At 40.6% G+C, this 19,706-nt stretch overlaps 1 protein-coding gene across 3 annotated transcripts in view; it reads right to left on the bottom strand.

The window, feature by feature from the left end:
- Window positions 1-16,057, bottom strand: part of mkln1 (muskelin 1, intracellular mediator containing kelch motifs) — a 30,554-nt gene extending 14,497 nt beyond the window's left edge. Inside the window, exons 1-10 of one of the 3 annotated variants that reach the window (XM_029494737.1) lie at window positions 16,029-16,057; window positions 8,791-8,860; window positions 8,034-8,176; window positions 6,813-6,901; window positions 6,594-6,703; window positions 1,744-1,936; window positions 1,534-1,611; window positions 1,327-1,392; window positions 480-592; window positions 143-355 (exon numbers count right to left, since the gene is read on the bottom strand). In XM_029494737.1, coding sequence (XP_029350597.1) covers window positions 143-355; window positions 480-592; window positions 1,327-1,392; window positions 1,534-1,611; window positions 1,744-1,936; window positions 6,594-6,703; window positions 6,813-6,901; window positions 8,034-8,176; window positions 8,791-8,860; window positions 16,029-16,057 — 1,104 coding nt within the window. Of the gene's footprint in view, window positions 1-142; window positions 356-479; window positions 593-1,326; window positions 1,393-1,494; window positions 1,612-1,743; window positions 1,937-6,593; window positions 6,704-6,812; window positions 6,902-8,033; window positions 8,177-8,790; window positions 8,861-9,895; window positions 10,011-16,028 lie in introns of those variants that run through there. The other 2 variants (XM_029494735.1, XM_029494736.1) reach the window with 2 other exon arrangements.
- Between the last annotated feature and the right edge of the window lie 3,649 nt (window positions 16,058-19,706).

Below are 19,706 nucleotides of genomic sequence, written 5' to 3'. Positions count from 1 at the left end.
AGCTGTACATTCAACTTTAAGGTCATAACATCTTGCAAGCTGGCAGGTCAAGTAGACAAACATAACAAACCACCAAGCTCAGCTGATGCTTTTTACCTAAGTCATTGTCTAAATGTGCCAGAAGATCAAAGATTCAATGTACCTGATGGTCAAAAACCAATTTCGGCCCTCCATCAGCTGATGTGTCCTCACTGAGTAGTGTCCAGGTGTTGGCATCAATGTCGTAGCGGTAGAAGTCGCTCTTCAGGGACTTGCTGTTTCTGACGCTGGAGTCCAGGTAACGGCCCAGTGTGTAGATCTGACGCCGTTGCGAGTCAATGCACATCTTGTGGCATGAGCGAGCACTCGGCCCATTCTGATTGGTCAATGAGACAGCCATTAATAGTTGCCCAATTCCTTGTCCCTCTCATCTATATATGAGGGGAGGACATTTCTCATTATGCAGCTTGGTATTGCCACATTTTTTTTAACCCTCTCACCTCTTTCTCAGTGTCCCTGGAGATGCAGGCCCAATGGTTCTCCTGAACACTGTAAGCCCAGAAATCAGCCAAGTCTTGTGTGCCATCCCAGCCCCCAAAAAGGTATACAGTCTCTGCAGGGGGCAAACAAGAGAGGAAACTATTGAACGAGCTGGTCGACCAAACAGCACAAAGCTTGTGGAAGAGTGGAAAAAATCAATCGCATTTGTGACTACAGAACAAGCCAAGAATGTTCTCCAGGACGTACCAAAAGTTCTCAATAAATTAACCAGACAGGATTGAAAGAACAAAACAGAACAAAAACACTGTAAACCATGATAACCAAAGACAACTTCAAAAGAAAGGTTAGCCATGTTTAGGTTCTGAGATCAGTCTTTATTATTTGTCAGTTGAGGCTTTATACCAGTCCGTGAAAAGTCATTTGATGTTATAGCTGCAAATCACACTACTGATAAAACACCTACCAACCAATTGGATCACTTGATTTCAGCTGCCCGTTTAATAAATAGGTTATATATATATAATAATAATACACACACACACACACACACACACACACACACACACACACACACACACACACACACACACACACACACACACACACACACACACACACACACACACACACACACACACACACACACACACACACACACACACACACCAAAGCAACAATGGTGATGCATTTCCTGTTAGGAGAGGAATGTGCTTAAGACTTTTTTCTTTTTTGGGAAAGGGAAGGGCAAGGAAGGTTAATTTGATTTAAAACTATTGCAGATGATTCTGAGCCTGTGTAGGAGACTCAGATGAGTCAGAGCATGAGAGCTTGTCTGTTGTGTCTCACCAGTCTGGACATCAATGACCATCTGATGTCCACCCCTCATTCCTGGCCTGTTGTCATCACCATCACCTGCAAAGAAGAGAGGAAAAGAGGATATAGAAAGTGATACAGAGTGAAGTAAAATGTTGGACTGACAGATTAGCAAGATTTCCGACTTGAACAGATGCTCACCATTCATTTCTTCACGGTTGATATCCTGAGCACTTGTACCTTTGTTGCATTTTGGGATGATTTGACTCCACCTGGGCTTGTACTCCTGCTGGCTGATATACTGGTTAAACAAACCATCTAGCAAGGAGGCAAAAAAACACTATTAATATAAGCAGAAAAATGGAACCCCATTAAGCCCATTAAAACTATTACGAAAATCCAAAAAGCAACATTAAACTCAGCATTAAGCTAAAATTTTAACAACCATACCTCGCACAGCTTTATCTATGAGCTCCTCACAGGCATCAAAGTCCCCTTGCAGCACCAGCCGGTCGTGCAGGTGGGTGAGCATAGGATGCTCTAGTGCTATCCGAGTCTTTTTCTGCAGCGACTCAAAGGCCTCTGTGTAGTTATGCTGGCGGAAGTGCTTGAGGCAAAGGCGGATGGCTTCCTGTTCTCTGTACTGCAAGGGAGCAATCGAGAAGGGGCGGATACAGACTCACATTAGTCCCAAGAATTAGCTGTTGGGCTGCAAACAAGTGGGACAAACTGCCAATGGAGGTTAAACCTGCACCAAATGCTGATACTTTTAAATCCAGATAGAAATAATTTTTCTCATGTGCTTATGCATGAACCTTGTACTGTATTTTTCCTTAACTTATCCAGACTGCTGCATCATTTAATAATTTTAATTTAGTTATTTTATGCAAATTTATGTATTGTGTTATGATTTTATGACTATGATTGCATGTCCTTTTATTTATTTCTCACAATATTTTATTGTTTCAACACTATTCATATTATCCATATTTTCTGTATGTTCTCTTTTATGTAAAGCACATTGAATTGCCTTTTTGTATGAAATGTGCTATGTAAATAAACTTGCTTACCCTAACCCTGCCAAAACAGTACCTGAAAGAATACTGAGCCTAAGGCTACACCTGCACAAGCTTTGCAGTAAGCGTGTTACGCCATTTCCTGTCACTGGTAGTTGTGCTCTGTTATCTCGTGTCCTGTCTGTGTTATTCTTTTGCTATTCACCTGATTAATCAACAGTAAACCGTTATCAAATTTATACTAGCCAAGAACTCCATCTATTCCCCCCTAAATTTTACAGACACTGGCCCGTAGCTCTTTCTCTCTCCTCCTCCTTCTCCTCTCCTGTACTGTCTGCCTTATGTCTAGCTATTCATCTACCTCCTTTTATGATAGCACCTCTTGTCATAGATGCAGGAAGATGGTAGAAATGGAGGCGAAATTTAGCGAGTTAGCACCTTAGCTAGCCCAGCCTATGCTAGTGTAGCTAGCGGCCCCCCTGTAGCCAGTGCGTGTTAACTGGAAAACTTTCTGGGGGAGACCTGGTCTGATTAGGAGAGATGGTGTCACAGTTTAACACGCTCCTCTGCGCATCAGTCAGAGTGGTCACCTGTTGAGAATAGAATAGTCTCTGTCTATGTTTAGGTCTATAGAAATTGTGTGTGTTCCCCGACCACCTAAATTTAGAAAAGTTGCTAAACCCAAATTAAACAGAAGAGGAGCTAAAAACAAAAACTGAACTGAAATCAAAACAGCCACAAATTCGATCTCAAATAACATTGCAGTTAAATGTGGACTGTTGAATATTCGATCACTATCATCAAAATCCCTACTAGTTAATGATCTCAATGTGATGAAATGAAAAAACTGTTCTGTTAGTTACAGTATACCGTCCACCTGGTCCATATTCAGAGTTCCTATCAGAGTTTTCTGAGTTTATATCAGAGTTAGTACTCAGTACAGATAAAATCATTTTAATGGGAGATCTCAATATTCATGTAGATGTAGAAAGTGACAGCCTTAGTTCTGGATTTCATTCCCTACTAGATTCAAATGGCTTTTCCCAGCATGTTAATGAACCCACTCACTTCTACAATCATATCCTTGACCTTGTTCTAACATATGGCATTGAAATTGAAAAGTTAACAATTTTTTCTCAAAACTCTCTTTTGACCCGCCACTACCTCATTACATTTGAGTTTACCTTAACTGACTACACAGCATTGAGGAAATTCTGCTATAGAAGATGTTTATCTGAAGCTGCTGTGGCTAAATTTAAAGAGAACATTCGATCATCATTTCCAACAATGCCATATCTAAATTCAAATGAGGATTTCTCTCAGACACAGGTGGGTGACCTTGTGATTAGCACTATGGCCACAATGTGTTAAAATCTTGATGATGCCGCTCCTCTAAAAAAGAAAGTAATCAAACAGAGGAGGCTGGCTCCCTGGTATAATTCCCAAATTCGTGTTTTAAAGCATACATCAAGGAAATTAGAATGATGTTGGTGTTCCAGTAACTCAGAAGGGTCTCACAGAGCATGGAAAGATAGCGTAAAAACGTATAAAAAAGAGCTCTCCGCAGTGCTAGAAGTTCATATTACTCAGCACGAATAGAAGAACACAAGAACAACCCCAGGGTTCTCTTCAGCACTGTAGCCAGGCTGACAGAGAGCTCAATTGAACCAGCTCTTAGCTCTCAGCAGTGATTTTTTAATGGAGTTTTTTAAAAATAAAATTCTCCCAATCAGAGAAAGAATTCATCAGCTCTTACCTACATTAGACAATAATCTTCTACTGAATAAAGCAACTCCCGAATCAACTGCAACGCCCATTGTACAACTGGAATCATTCTCTCCTCTGAATCTCTCAGAGCTAGCTTCTATAGTCTCATCATCCAGATCATCAACCTGTCTATTAGACCCAGTACCAACTAGCCTCTTTAAAGAGATTTTTTACTTAACTGAGCTGTTCATTCTAGATCTGATTAATTGGATCTTGTACCTCAGACTTTTAAGACCGCAATCATCAAACCCCATCTTAAAAAGCAGAATCTTGACCCAGATGTTTTGGCTGACTATAGAGCCATATCAAGCCTTCCATTTATTTCTAAAATCATTGAGAAAGCAGTAGCAAACATTGCCATCTAGATTGGAACGGTTTGCTTGAAGAGTTTTAGTCAGGATTTAGAGCCCATCACAGCACAAAAACAGCACTGGTTAAAGTCTCCAATGATATTCAAATGTCTTCAGACAATCAGCCTCCAAACTTCTCCTCTTAGATCTCAGTGCTGCATTTGATATCATAGCACATTTTACTACAGAGACTGGAACATGAAATTGGCATTAAAGGAACTCCACTAAGGTAGTTCCAATCTTATTTATCAGATATACATCAGTTTGTTCAAGTTAACAATAGCTCCTCTGCATGGACTGTAGTCAGTTATGGAGTCCCACAGGGTTCAGTACTTGGACCAATCCTCTTTACTTTTTATCTGCTTCCTCTAGGCAATATTATGAGAAAATGCAGCATCAACTTTCACTGTTATGCGGACAACACTCAGCTGTACTTATCACTGGAGCCAAATGAAGTCAGTCAGATAATGAAACTGCAGACATGTCGTGAAGACAAAAGTCCCTTATCCTCATGAATTCCATACAACAGCATCACCTCCATAAACTCCATGTAGCATCATGTTCCTGCCTACACCTGTTTTGAATATTTCCCTCTCTTGCTCTCATTCTATTACCAGTGTTCCTCCCTATGAACACTATTTTCCACAAAGCAATCTTGCTCCAAATTCCAATACAGTCCCTACTGCAAAATTTTGTGTGTTCCCGTGAGGGCAGTGGTGTCCCAATTAATTTTTTCATGTAGGGGTAATGGGCGTAACGAGGGTTAGGTGCTATGAATCTAGCCCTTCAGATTGAGGGTTTTCCAATGCTGACTTCCCGAGGAAGGCCCAGCGAAAATTTCCCAGAATGCTTCACGTCATCACTTGCATACTGAATCAAACAACAATGGCGACCCACAGAGAGCGAGAGGATGTAGAGAAGTCGGAGAAGAAAAACCACAGAAAATTCACAAGAGACAACATATGTCGATGGTGTATTCTTCTCCGTGCACCTCTTGGTTTATTTATCAACGAAGCCTGATGAATGCTAAAAAACCAATTGCAACTGTAGACTCCATGTTTTTTGCTTTTTTTGACTGTTTTGGGGTTTTTTTTAATTGACAAAATTTACATTGACAAAGAGTACGAACAGGGTTAGGGCGTTAAATGCGAAAAAAAAAAAAATAATGGCGATTGAAATTTACATGTACCGTAGTCTCCATGTTGCTGCTGGGACTATGTAGTCTTTTGCGTGCCCGAATGTAAACCATGCAGTGACGTAGCAAGTGGTGTCCCAATTCCTAGAGAAGATTACAAAGCCCTACCCCTTGTGGCTTCCTTTCGAGGGTGAAGGGGTAGTGAGTGAGGGCTATGTGTAGTGAGTAAGGCCTAGTGGTAGTGAATAGGGTGAACTTTGGGATTGGGCCAAGGACTTGTAGCTGTTACACAACATACTCTTTGTGATCACCATGATCATCACTTTATTTAATTCTGCAAATCCTCTCAAGTCAGGCAGAACTTAAATTTCTTTCCTTCTGAAATGGTATTTTACTTAGAAAATTTTAAATGAACTGGAATTTTGAGTTGGATCATTGGATGTTTTGTGAAGTTTGTACTGTGAGATTTGTGAAATAAATAAAACTGAGATTAACTTCTTAAAGAGAGAACTGGTTGGTACTCCTAATAAAACAATACAACCTTGGAAAAGACAAAAAGTCACTGTCACATTCCTTCCCCCCTGAAAACGTGTCATTTGTAAAAGGCATAAGAAGATAAAGGATTGTCTAAAGATACTTTAAGTGGCCTACAGCAGAAGTAGAAGCCAGTTTAAGTTAATCAAGAATTGAGGAATTGAAAGGGACCGAAAGTGGGAGCAAGAGGTGACAAGTTAGACCTATTAATGAGTTACTGACGAATCCATGGTGCATTTATTTGCAATCACATGGTCCAGCTATAATCTAAATAAACTGCAATTTCACAAATTTACAAAAGGTTTAATGTTTTCACAGAGGTCTGGTGAAAGAAGACAAACTGGTAACCTGATTATACCCCGTGTGTTATTCAGGGAAAACTAATACTGTTAGCAGACATTTAGTTGTCTAACCAGCAGAGCAATCCATCAAATTATTGATTTTGGCTTCACACTCAACCTTGTATCACTCACGTTCAGGAAGCCATTGACTACTTACCTTGCTATACCAGTTAAGGCAAGGCTGCACCACATCAGGATCTTCAATACCATGCAGCTCAATGTACCAGATGCTAAAGTTAAAACTAGGACCCCAAGACATCAGAGGCACTGAGACAGTGAAAACAAGAAGCAGGAGAAAAAGAAGACCAGTTTAAAAAGACTGAGATGCTCACCATGAAACACAGAGCTCTCACAGTGATGCAGTATCTGCTCTCACCTATTTTGATAAATCTGCAGGGAAACATTTGCTCATCAATTTTGTGCTTTAAGGTGAATGTTTCCTTGTTGTAGTCATTCTTAAGGCCGCTGGTAGAAGAAAAAGAAGATACAAGATGAGGCTTCGCTGAATCAGTTTTAGATAAATCATTTCACAACTGCTCTGGTCAGGTTTCTAATCTACCCTAATGCTGGTTACACGCAGAGCCACGGCACGGGTAATAGCCAATCAGCAGTGAAAACTGTGCAAGCAGTGCTCCCACACACGGTTGAGAGGAGAAAAAGTTTTGCCAAATGGAGAAGGTCCAGAGAGCAGATTTGTGTTTCGAACATGGATCTATAAAGACAACTGGACACAGCATCAGAGGCGGGACCCCGTTCATTCCTACGGATGTTGCTCAGTGGTACATGATGCCAAAAAAGTTTGTTTTCCAAGTGTCATGGCAGGCATAAAAATACCTGGATCTTCCGCATCAGTTATATTGAAATTTTGGAAAACTTTAAGGAGCCTTTTTTTCCCCCCCATTTAACTTTATAAGACATGCTGCTGAGCCAAGAGCTCCCTGCACTTTTTGTTAAGAGTTTTAAAACAAAGATGTCTAGTCTCTAAGATTTAAAAAAAAAAAAAAAAAAAAAACCCTTTAACATGTTGCAAATCTAATAAGCCTGTTTAATAAACATATGGAGTTTGTATTAGTTAAAATTTTGACACCAATATTTTCCCTTATACTGGAAATTAATATCATCTCTTAAATGGTGTGGCCCGTGTATGTATATATAGACACCACTACAAAAATCACACACAAACACACACACACATATATATATATATATATATATATATATATATATATATATATATCTAAAACCAACCAAAGAAATAAAGCAAATTTGTCGCGTTTTGTTTTTGTTTTCCCTCAAATCTTGGTTTCTCTGAGTGGCTTCCAAATTCTGCTATATTAGATCACTTAGAAAACAGTTAGCCAAACAGAAGAGAGGCTCAGAGCCTCTGGGGGTTTTGAATCCATTCATGGGAAACACCACCACATATTGTTTTGACTTTGGAAAATGTACAAGCTATCAGTGAGGCAATGTGTGTCATCCCCAAACAATGATACTAGAAAAAAATGCATTGGAACATTAAAGTCAGAAGTCAGTTATTTCTGATCGCAATAATCATAAAAATAGTTGGGTTGGTTTTTCAAAATCAGACACCTCTCACCTGGACAGAAGCTCCGTCATGTTCTCTTCACTCATCCCACCAAACACTTTAAACTTCTTCAGGTTGCAGACATGAGTCTTCTCATACTTCCCAAAGGTGATGCTCTGAACAATTGCTGGCCTTTCCATTTTCAAGATTAAAAACTAGAGGGAAACAGAGAGAAAAAGAAAGGCAAGCCATGAAATAGACTAAAAACAGGACCATAATCTATGAGCTTCATCCACGTGTCACTTGAAAATTATTATAGACTTTTTTTTTTTTATACGTTTCCTGACCTGAGTACAAATTTTGTTTCATGTGCAAACATGCAAATCACAATAAATCAACCTTGAACCTTGAAATCACAAACAAGTGGAGATCACATGCCATCAACATCAAACTGAGGTGATCCAACCACTAAAGGATATGCTTTACATTTTACAAGTGATATAAACATTGTGCAAGGAAGGCGGACAATTTAGACCTGTTTACTGCTAGGTTGGGCTACATTGGGTTATTAAGAATTATATAGGGCCAGTTGAGAAGCGAGGGTAAGTAGATTAAAGAAACAAATAAATCTTGTACAAATGCATACTAGTTATATAGTATAAGATTTGTAATATATTACACTACACCACCCTTGGCATTTCTCCTCCAAACTTACCACTGACATTTGTCACCAGTTTCTGCCCGCATTTAATAAGCAGGCAACAGTCCTGTTACACTGATGTCCGATTGTGGATCTCAGTCAAGTCATATGAGGAAACAGGGGACCTACCTGTGGAGGATAGTTGCTCTCAGAGGACCACCTGGAAGACTGATCGTTTGGTTTGTCCACCAAAATATTCCTAAAAACAAAGAAATGGTGTATTTACAATACCTCTATTCTATACCAGCAACATCACATTCAAGTCATGATCCAGGCATCAAGCTCACTCTGTGCAGAGTAAATAATGTTGTGTTTTTATGTATATCAACATTAATATAAGAAAAATATTTAATAAACATCAAACGATTGATAAATTAATACATCTTAATTGTGTGGTCCGACGAGGTGCGAATTAAATCATGACAAGAACACAGTAAGATAGCACACTGTTTGCTAACATCATAAAACTGAATCTTTGTACTCAACTAGCAACGGCGTTGTACTAAAAAAAAAAAGGCTAAGGCCGATTTCACATTAAAATGTTAATATTTCACACTTTCAATACGTGGATTCCAACCACACAGTGTGACAGCTGGTCTCTTAGCCGCAATGTCAGGTAGGTGATTCGCTGCTGTTGCGAAAGCAGAGTTCTATGGTTAGATAACTGCGGTTAGTTACCCGCTTTAGCTAACAAGAGCATTCGTTATGAACATACTAGTGTCCAGAATCCAGAATCAAAACCAGAAAGCACGGGGTTGTTTAAAATGCCCATTAGTCGACGCGTAATTTACTTATCTCGTTTCGATATGAACTGTCGGCTAATGATCCAACTTTACTATTTTTAAGGGAAGGGGATACAAAATAAGGTAAACAGAGCAGTTATAATCGGCCATCAAGTGCAGAAGAAGCAAACTCCAATTTATTGTGCGAGCTAAATGACACGGGCGACTGGCCCCAAGTTTTGAAGAATATGTACATTTTGCTTTAGGAGTACTGTTTAGCAACTAAAAACGCTTCAATCGCCCATGAACAACAGGATTGTCGGGTAACTGAGTATCCAAACCAGACGCCCTTATCGCTCCTAGCGAAGCTAACGCTAGCTAGCTAAGATGACAGACGAGCTAGGCCTGTCAGCTGGCTGGGGCAAACACTGGTGCACTGTGGCGATGGACGACCAGCTGTACACACGTAACCTAATGCACACACTAGGACAGCTTCTATGTGCATTACTCACTCTGGTAAATACGTAGAGGAGTATGAGCTCCATTTAAAGACGTTGAAAGTCAGGACTCTGCTCTCAGGAACGACAGCCATCTTGTTGCAGAAAATAACAAGCAACGGGAAGCGAGCACGAAGTAAGCAGCGACGGCCTTAAAGGGACAGTACACCCTAGGCTCTTCGGTTTGTACATTCTCAAAGCATGGGAAGGAAATGCCCTTCCGTTGAAACTCCCTGAGAAACTCCAATGTGGACCTTTGTTATTTTGAAACTTGTTTTGGTTAATGCCTTTCCACATACTGCGATACAAATTTACAAAAATTCTAATTTCCATACCTGGTTACCATATAGTCAACTGATGGGAGGGGGGATCTGGGGTTGTGCCCCCTGTCTGGTAGGTAATCCTCCCATGCTGGACAGTAATTGGGAACAAACCAAATGAAATATGTCCACAACAATAAGTTTTATTGGATATGAGCAGCTGTCTTAACAGTTAGAAAAGATAAAAACAATTAGTTTGTATCAATTTATTGTGCCTTTCTGTTTTTCTGTCTCTGAACTTCCTTGGTGTGTATAAAGCCAGTTACTTTGTAATACCATATCTTTTTTCTTTTTTTTTGCTTTGATTGAAGTTCGTATTTGTCATTTACCATAGAGCATGAATGTTGGTGTCTAGGGCCACAGGGCCTTGTTAGTTTAGCACATCCTAACCCATTCCTATCTCTGGAAACTGTGTTCCTTTGTGTGTTTTTTAAATTTCCCATAAAATGCAATATCATACAGTTAGACTGTAGTCTAAACTGTAATAGACTGTAATCAGGTATACATTATATCTGTTTGTCTTCAAATAGTTTACCTTTTGGATGAAATGTAAAAATAAATCAAAATAATTACGGGAATAAAAAAAATACTACATATATGGCAGCCACTCACAGACATCTGACCTAAGTAAAACTGTTACTGTTATAAACTGTTACTACTACCTACATGGAGACCATATCTGGTCCTGATGGTGTCTAAGAGAGTAACTGACATCTAATTTCTAATCCTGGCGTAACTCCCTGCCGGGAGTTACCCTTTCCATTTGCTAAGTGGCTTAACATTCAGAAAATGTACACTAAATTGCACATTGTAACAATGTAGGATGGTCTTTTTAAAACAATATAAACCCACCCCACACTCTCTCCTTTCTCATTCTTGTGTGTTTTTTGTGCTGGTTACTGATTGATTCTACCAATCACGTGGGGTTTGGGGAGATGGGACTGATAAATACTCACTTGATTTATGATGTTTATGGTGACCAATGTTTTTCTAATAGGTTTAATGTTCTAAGTCTCTAGTTTCAAGTCTCCTTTCCCTACTCACTCACTCGTTTTCTACTGCTTATCTATTTCTCTGTCGCTGGGGTGCTTTAGCCAATCCTAGCTAATGCTCCAGGCGAGGGCGGAATACACCCTCGACAGGGCACCAGTGTATCACTGAGCCAACACATATAATAAGACAGAGACGAACAACCACTAACACTCCCACCTACACCAACAGGCAATTTTTAGAATAACTAATTAACCTGAACATGTTGTTATGTATGTATTTTGCAAATGATGGTTAAATTTCAAGGAAAATAGGCCATAAAGAAGAGTATTCATCTGGAGCCACAAAACCTACCTCAGCTTAAAGGGGGTTGAGAGCTCAAAATAAGTCACCAGCCTGTTGGCAACAGGCGACGCAAACAAGGTGGGACACATATTTCGGTTGAAAAAATATTTTTAAAAAGTTTTATTTCGATCTTGCAAGATCACAATCTCTAGAATCCTAACTATAACAATGTAGGAAAAAAAATAGAATTGCTATAAATTTTTCACATTATTTTCTCAAAGCCACCGGGAACCATGGCAGAAAGTTGGTTGCTGACCCCTGGACTATACCAACCAAATCAGTACAGAGCAGGTCAGATCCATCCTTCACTCCTCATTAGCGCCACCATCTCCAAGTGCACTCTCTTCTAGTTACAAAAAACCGAGATAGCTGACGGGCAAATTAGAAACTGGAGGCTTCAAAAAGATAGTTCACAAATTGACAGGTGATGTTTGCATAACTCCAAGCAGTGACTGATATGCAGCCCCTTTAGGACTACATGTGTGCACTTTTGAACCATTTTGTTCAGCCAGCAACCTTTGTGACGCTACTGTTGGAGACCAGCCATAAGCTCCATCCAGGAGAGAGGAATGGGCTAGTGGACGATTGTAAGTAATTATAATTCATAATCAGATTTTTTAAATGATTCCAGGATACATTGGCGGCCACATAAAAAAAATAAATGAATGAATCAAATGGCCTTAACAAGTCCTGTGGAGGACCGATTTTGGTCCCAGGTTTGTCCACAGGCTTGAATGATACTAAACACCCTTTCTGACCATGCACAAGATAACAGTGCACTCGATGCAACAGTGCACAAGATATCTTTAGAGGACAAAATTAGATGCCTTCTACTGAACTTCCAGTAGTCCGCAGCGAAGGTTGGGTTGAGTTTTTGTCTGAGGGTTGGGTGCTGAAATATACAGCTAGCTACATCACTGACCGCTTTTCCACTGAAATGCATTACGCATTGCTTTCCTATTTGTGTTAAGCTGTTTTGGCCAATGGTCCATCCTTCATTGTCAGCCAAGATTGGATTAAACACATGTTGTTGTTGATTTCCTTTAAGGTCTGGCTAGGGGCAGCAAAGCGTGGTTAGCATCTCACAGCAAGAAGGTTGTGGGTTTGATTCCTGGGCCTGGGGCGTTTCTCTGTGGAGGTTGCATGTTCTCACCATGGTTAGCGCTATAGTCTCACAGCAAGGAGGCCATGGGTTAGATTCTCAGTCCTGGGGGCTGTCTGTTTAGAGTCTGCAGGTTTTCCCTGTGCTTGCACCATAATGTTGATGCCACAAGTATATGCATATTGATGTTGGAACAATTGCACGCAGTCTGCCAATTTCTGTTCATCAATGGTCCCAAACTTTACTTTTTCTATATTCAAGGTGCACTTGGTGCAATGCAATGCAATTCAATGCAATTAGCATTATTTAATATCTGATGTGGGTTGTTCATGGATGTAGATATATTCATTTTCATTCATTCATTCAATTCATTCACTAAAAAATAATAGTAAAACATCAAGTTTCAGTTAGATGTATGACAGACATATTTAAATCTGTTAAGTGTTTTGAAGCAACAGCCTAACAATAGTATGACTTAGGCCAACTTGAATACAGGCCACAAAAGTAAATAATAAAACCATATAAGAGAATCTTCTACGAGGCAGTCAATTTTGAATCAAGGCCAGATGACCGAGAACCATACATGTAAGTAAAAATCTACTGGTGCTTTTAATGGATACAAAGGCCATTTTTTAGTTATTATAATCCATGGATTCTCTTGCTTGTGTCTTTAACATCATAAAAACTGTGAAAGGATCTATCTTCCAGGCACAACTAGTCATTTACTGTCTGATCTGAGATCAGTTGTTTCCCCACAGTCTTAGTCACCCTATGGTGATGTCACTGCTGCTGACTTCACTGTGACAGGAATAGATGAGATCACAAGCACGGTCTTCATCACTGACATCATCTAGATCACAAACATTATCTTTATTATTGACAGCTTGTTCATCTCTAAATTCCTTTAGATCACACACATCATATTAATCAGTAACATCATCCAGATAATTCAAATCCTCTTTAGACTGATGTTGATCTTGATAACACCACTACTATCATCATCTAGCCTACATCGTCAAAGTGATCAAGATGATAATCACTATTATCACCAGTATCACTATCATCATCATTATCTCTGCCTCCATCTTCATTCGTACTATCCAACACCACTGTTATCATCTTCTTCATCAATGCCATCATTATTGGCTTATTATCATCAGTATCACTAACACAATCTTCATCATTGTCATCATCTTGAACCATATCATCAACAATTACACCACAACTTAGATCATCTTCATCACTCTCATTGCCATCACCGTCATGATCATCATCATCACTAACACTACTGTCATATTGTTGTGAATTGTCATTCAATGTCCTCATCTTTAATTAATTTAATTTAATTTTTACCTCTAATCTCATCTTCCTCACTAACAAATACTTCGCTGCCGCCATCTTCATTACTGTCATATCATCAGTAAAATCACGATCATCTTCGTACTATCTTTACCGTCACCGTCATCACCTGATCACGAGGATGAACACCAGTAAAACCAATACTTCATCACCACCATCATCATCACGCTAACTTTAATGTCATGCTGTCAGTACAGGGCCTGACGATAAAGCAGCTCAGCATCTCGTTGCTAACTCTTCGCAAGGACGTGCCGACGTGAGCGCGCTAAAGCGCCTTCACTTACGAGGTCCCTTTAAGTTTCCTGTGGCAGAGGCCCGAGCGTGTCACATGGACGTGATATAATGAAAGGGCAGGATCGGAGAGCCAGAGTACGAGAAGCTCTTGGCTGACGAAGAGTGGGCCGAAAGGTACGCAGTCATCTAACGTCAGGCAGTGGCCCGGTGGGGAGTGGGACGGAGGGGCTGAGCCGAGCCGACACGATTTTAGCCGGGGTGGGCCGAGTGGGACTCACTGCGCTTCATCGGACGGGACCTCTCTCTATTTGCAGTTGCACCTGCCAGCTATGACACGCACTTTAAAAGAAGAGGAAAATGTCGCCCGGTCCCAGAGCAGGAGAGGAGCGTCGTTTAGCGTGAGTGAAGTTCTTTCTCATAGCTTGCCTGATGCGGGATCAGCCGAGTGTCGTTGCCGAAGGTGCGTTTGCGCGCTTGGGGTGCTTGTGTGCTAAATTCTGGTGAGGACTTGCATCTCTCCGCTGTTGGAAAAGTGTGTTTACCGGAGAAACCGCAGTCATCCTGCAGGGTAGGTTTTGATCCTGTGCCATGTGCGTTTTCTCGGACTCAATAGTCGACAGTGTCCGCATTCCACGTGTTGTTGCGTATACAGAAATTTGAGTTGAAGTAAACAAGATGGAATAAGGCCTTGCTGTGGAGCTGGAGACAGTGTTGATGTTCCAGGCTTGACTGACTGGAAAGATCCCGCCCCCCTTTTACCACCTCAACCTGATGCTCTGGGTCCACAAGACTAAGTGAAGCTCTCTGATATTCACACGCTCAGACTTCTGTCTGACATATTTCACTTGATTCACAAACCAGTTCCTAAACAAAGTCTAGATTTTAATTGTTGATTACTTCCCTGGTGTAAAGAGCAGTGATATTGGATTAAAGGGTCTTAAACTATGACAGCAGTTTTCTGGCTGGGAACAGAACTAGATGTCTTATTGCAATAATTCCATTTGCGCCACCTACGTATTGTTGTGACTGCACACACACAAACAAGCTGACCACACACAATAGTCAATATTTTGCTGATTCATAACAGGGCAGTCACATCTGTGCCTGTGAATGGCAGCTAGTCTCTGGCAGTGAAGCAGTGAGGGGAAATATTTCACTCTGTTAAAAGCAAGTGGCCCTTCAGCAGTGGATGCTGAAACTTAAAACAGGGCCAACCACAGCAAGCAGCAGTTGTTGGAAAGGGATGTCCAGATATCTGACCAATCAGAAGAGGAGCAGTTGAGAGGAAAGCCTCCTTCCCATATGAATGCATCTTTCTTCCATCTATATTCACACATGCTCACTTTCACGTCAATCTTCAGTTTTACAAAAAACCAAGATGATGGTGCTTTTCTTCTGGATACTTAACTTTCTTATTTTTCTACAGTATGATAGAACTGTAATGCTAAGATTTAACATGCAAAAAACCCAAAATTGTTATTTCATATGAAATGATTGAAACTCAGGGCTGAACATTTTTAATCAGAAGTTTAATCAATTACTTGCCTAAAGATATACAGGTCTGGTCATCACTATGGCCTTTAAAATCAATTATCACGCAGATGCCCAAATCTTTCCATCGTGCTTGCTACTTTTCTGTTTTATTGATCACAACCTCATTATCTGCAGGGATGGGATCCAGTGTCAACCCACTGTGATGTCAGCCATTGATTTGTGAGCTGCTGCCTTTAGTTTGTAATTTGGCGGAGAAGGTGGAGCTGAGGAGGAGTGGCATCCTGCTCTGTCCTCGGACTTGAGCTTATCCTTCAGCCCTAAATTGTCCTTCATTCTGAACCAATCCTGAATAACCCGCTGTAACAGGACATTGGTTGTTGTGGTTACAGTAACACGATACATATAATGTGGTTAACTTTATGAAGTGGTCAAGGATAATAAACATGTATTTTGTTGACTCATCCACACACTCCAACCTTACTTTGTCTATAAACTACATCACAGCACTTTGCTCCAGCCATCATTATTAAGACCCTAAGCTCCAGGACATAGCTCAGTGGTAGAGCTGTATGTTTGCATGCGGAGGCTCTGGGTTCAAGCCCCAGCCATAAGGTAAACCACTGGTAAGCTTTTGGCGGCAGGAAGGGCATTCAGCATATGAATATGGCCAAATCAACAATGCAAGTCACAGAGCTGACTTGCTGTGGTGACCCCAAATAGGGAAAAGGAAAAGAAACAAAATTATTATTAAGACCCCTAAATGTCACCTAGCAACAATAACTCATTATGGCCAATTATAATGATAATATGTGCTTGTCAGGACACAGTTTACAAAGTAAAGAACAGGAAAAAAAAGGGGGGGGGAACTTGTTTTCTTCACAGGAAAATCTCAATAGTAATCAGAATGAACAAAAAGCATCTTAAGGAAATGTGACTAATTTGTTGACTTGTCAACATTGTATAAACCCAGTTTCAACAGTTTACCCACTTCTTGGTATGAGTGGCATAATCCAGGAAAACATCACTTAACATCAGTGTTTCTCAGTGTGTATTATATCAAGCATTAAGTGAAACACTGTATTTCAAATCCTCATGTTATTACTGGTTTCCTCTGTAGGAGCTTGGCTCCTGTCACCTGTGACACATTCTGCTAACACATTGTTGTGTTTCCTTCATCAGAGGAACAGCTTGAATTGAAGATGTTTTTTTCACTCCCTGTTTGAAAAGTGACCAAATGAATCAGACTCTTAAGAGGAGGGTCGGATATGAGCACTTTTGTGCTCCAGTATTTTCTCGATAATGAAATTTGCAAAAATCCCGCTGCATTAACCATTGACATGCATTAATCCTGCAGTATTTGGCCTTATTAGTCAAGAATAAATCCGTCAGCCTTTTAAAGCAAACAGCTCTAAGCTGTTATTTCCGCTCATGAAAACATTACTTGGCAAACATATATGCACAGATTTCCACCAATGAATTTTGCAGCTCAGATTAGTGACATTTTTGAATTGGTTGAGTCAGACGGGTCCAGCAGTGACAACATAGCCTGCCTGTTTGTGTGTGCTCCTGTTTATCTTGGTCTGTTTTTGTGGGTACATGCATGCGCTTTGTGAAGGCAGACTTTCCCATCTGCGTCATAAACTGTGTAATATGTCTGTCAGATGTTTATGCTTGTCTTGTCTCAACAAATAGATCAGCTTCATATTGACAAAAACAAGCGCATTGTTTTTGCTTTTTCCTCCTCTACCTTATATAAATGGCCAATGCTGAAACAAAATGTATTTTCCCATCCTTCTTCCAATTTTGCTGCTTAATGTTCCTCCCTCCATCTTCCATCCAGACTGACTTGTTCCTTTCTCCTCACCAGCAGGAAAAATCTTTGTAGCTGCAGCACCACAGGCCAATCAAATACACAAGTCCATTACTTTTCTCTCTGCTGTGCGTTTGCTGAATAATTGAAGTAAAGGGTGCGTTTTTTGTTGTTGTTTTGTCTGTGAACTATATGCTATAGTGTCATGTTAAACAGCCAGCTGTGAAAATTGTATTTCCGCTGGGTTAATGTGGTCATAATTAGCAGCTCCCATGTGACAGGGTGTGTGTGTGTGTGTGTGTGTGTGCATTTGTGTGTTTAGACTTGTAAGTGAGAGCATGCCTGTGAGCAGGGGTGTGCATGTGTTTACATGACAGCCAACCAAGAAGGGAAATGACGCAGGAGGCAGCAAATGGGTGAGAGCTGCAGACTTTACAGCGTTGCAGGGAGACACAGAGAGGGAGGGAGCAAGAGAGAGAAAGAGGTGAGGGGAAGGAGCAAGAAAACCATTGCGATTAAAAAACAAAAAACAAAAACAAAAAAACAAAACAAAACACTGAGACAGGAACCAAGAAACTAATGAGCGATCACTTTCTGTGTTTTTGCTGTGGACTGCAGGATGGTCAACTTGGCTCTGCTGCCTGGTCCACTGTAAACACATGCAAAGATGCGTTATAAATGAGTCAGTGTCCACGTAGGTTGGGCAAGTGTGCATTTGATTATGAAATGTGTTTACCCTGCGCTTAATACAACAAAAGTGACACAGTCTTTTGTTTGTCCAGAGCTTAGTCTGTGCCAGCCCTGAGCCAGTCTTCCTGGTTGCTATTCAGTGACCTCATCATCTTTCTGGTCAGCTGCCCTCCCAGAATAGAGCAGATTCCAACTTTCTTGGCTGTCAAAAGACTTTCATAACAACCTCAGTAATGAACACTTTTCAAATATTTCCTCAGCAAACGGTGGGCTTCTAAGTGATGAGAAAGGACCTGGGAAGATGGTTTTCAAAGCAGTTCATGAAAGACCCAATGAGCCAATTGACAGAATATTTTACTCGCGGAAGCAGTGAAGGGGAATTCTAAATCTGTATCTTCAGCTTCACAGACTGACACTTACCATTTAACGTACCTGAACTCCATAACTATTTACCATTTTACTATTGAGAGACTTGCTGATGTTCCTCGGTGCCTCAATGCTCATGGAACCCCTAAGAACCTCACTTTTACTGTTGGTTGGGCAACATATTATGCTCTGCCTTCAGGACGGTTAAAAAGCAAAGACTCCATCATGGCTGTATTACAGAGATATTAGGTCTGACTTTGACAAAGATGGAACATTTTCACCCCACAGTCCACATGTCATAGCAATGTCTTGCCTTTCTCCCTTCTTTTTAACATTATAGCCTATTGTTTGTTTGCATTACTACTTGTTTATTATTACTATTTTCTTTATATAAATATACATATGGGCAGCACAGCGGAATAGTGGTTAGCTCTATCGCCCCACAGTAAGAAGGTTGCAGGTTCAGTTCCCGGCCTATGGCCTCTCTGAGCAGAGTTTGCATGTCAAGACTGTCAAGTGTGCTGGGACGGCCACACCCCCTGCTGTATGTTGGTCTCCGGAGGAGGGAATCCCATCCCGGCAGACTTGAAAGTTTTGCTGGGACTGCCATGCCGCATAAAATCAGCTGATCAGACGTCCAACACGTCAGATGACGCTTCTGAGGAAGACTGCAGATGCAGCCGAAACATGTCAAGGTAAAACACAAACCTTACAATGTTGTCTTAAAGAAGAATCCAACATTATATTACAAATAGAAGACAATATGAACATTTTTGAACTGTGTTCTCCCTGTGCCTTTGTGGGTTTCCTCCCACTGACATGCATGTTTGGGTTAAATGGTGACTCTAAATTTTCCGTAGGTCTGAGTGTAAGTGGTTGTTGGTCTCTGTCTGTCTCTGTGTGTTGGCCCTGCGATGGACCCAGTGTGAGCTGGGATTGGCTCCAGCACGCCCACGACCTGGAAATGGATAAGCAGTTGAAAATGAATTAATGACTGTATTCCGTGAATTTTGTTCACAGCTGCTTGTCAGAAAAACTCATGTTCAGGTGTCTGAAAGTGAAACATTTGGTCAAGATATTTTTAATTCAGTAATTCAGTAAACACCCTGATGTCAG

Source organism: Echeneis naucrates, chromosome 23 (assembly GCF_900963305.1).
Source record: "Echeneis naucrates chromosome 23, fEcheNa1.1, whole genome shotgun sequence".
NCBI lineage: Eukaryota > Metazoa > Chordata > Actinopteri > Carangiformes > Echeneidae > Echeneis > Echeneis naucrates.
This window is presented reverse-complemented; position numbering and strand designations above follow the sequence as displayed.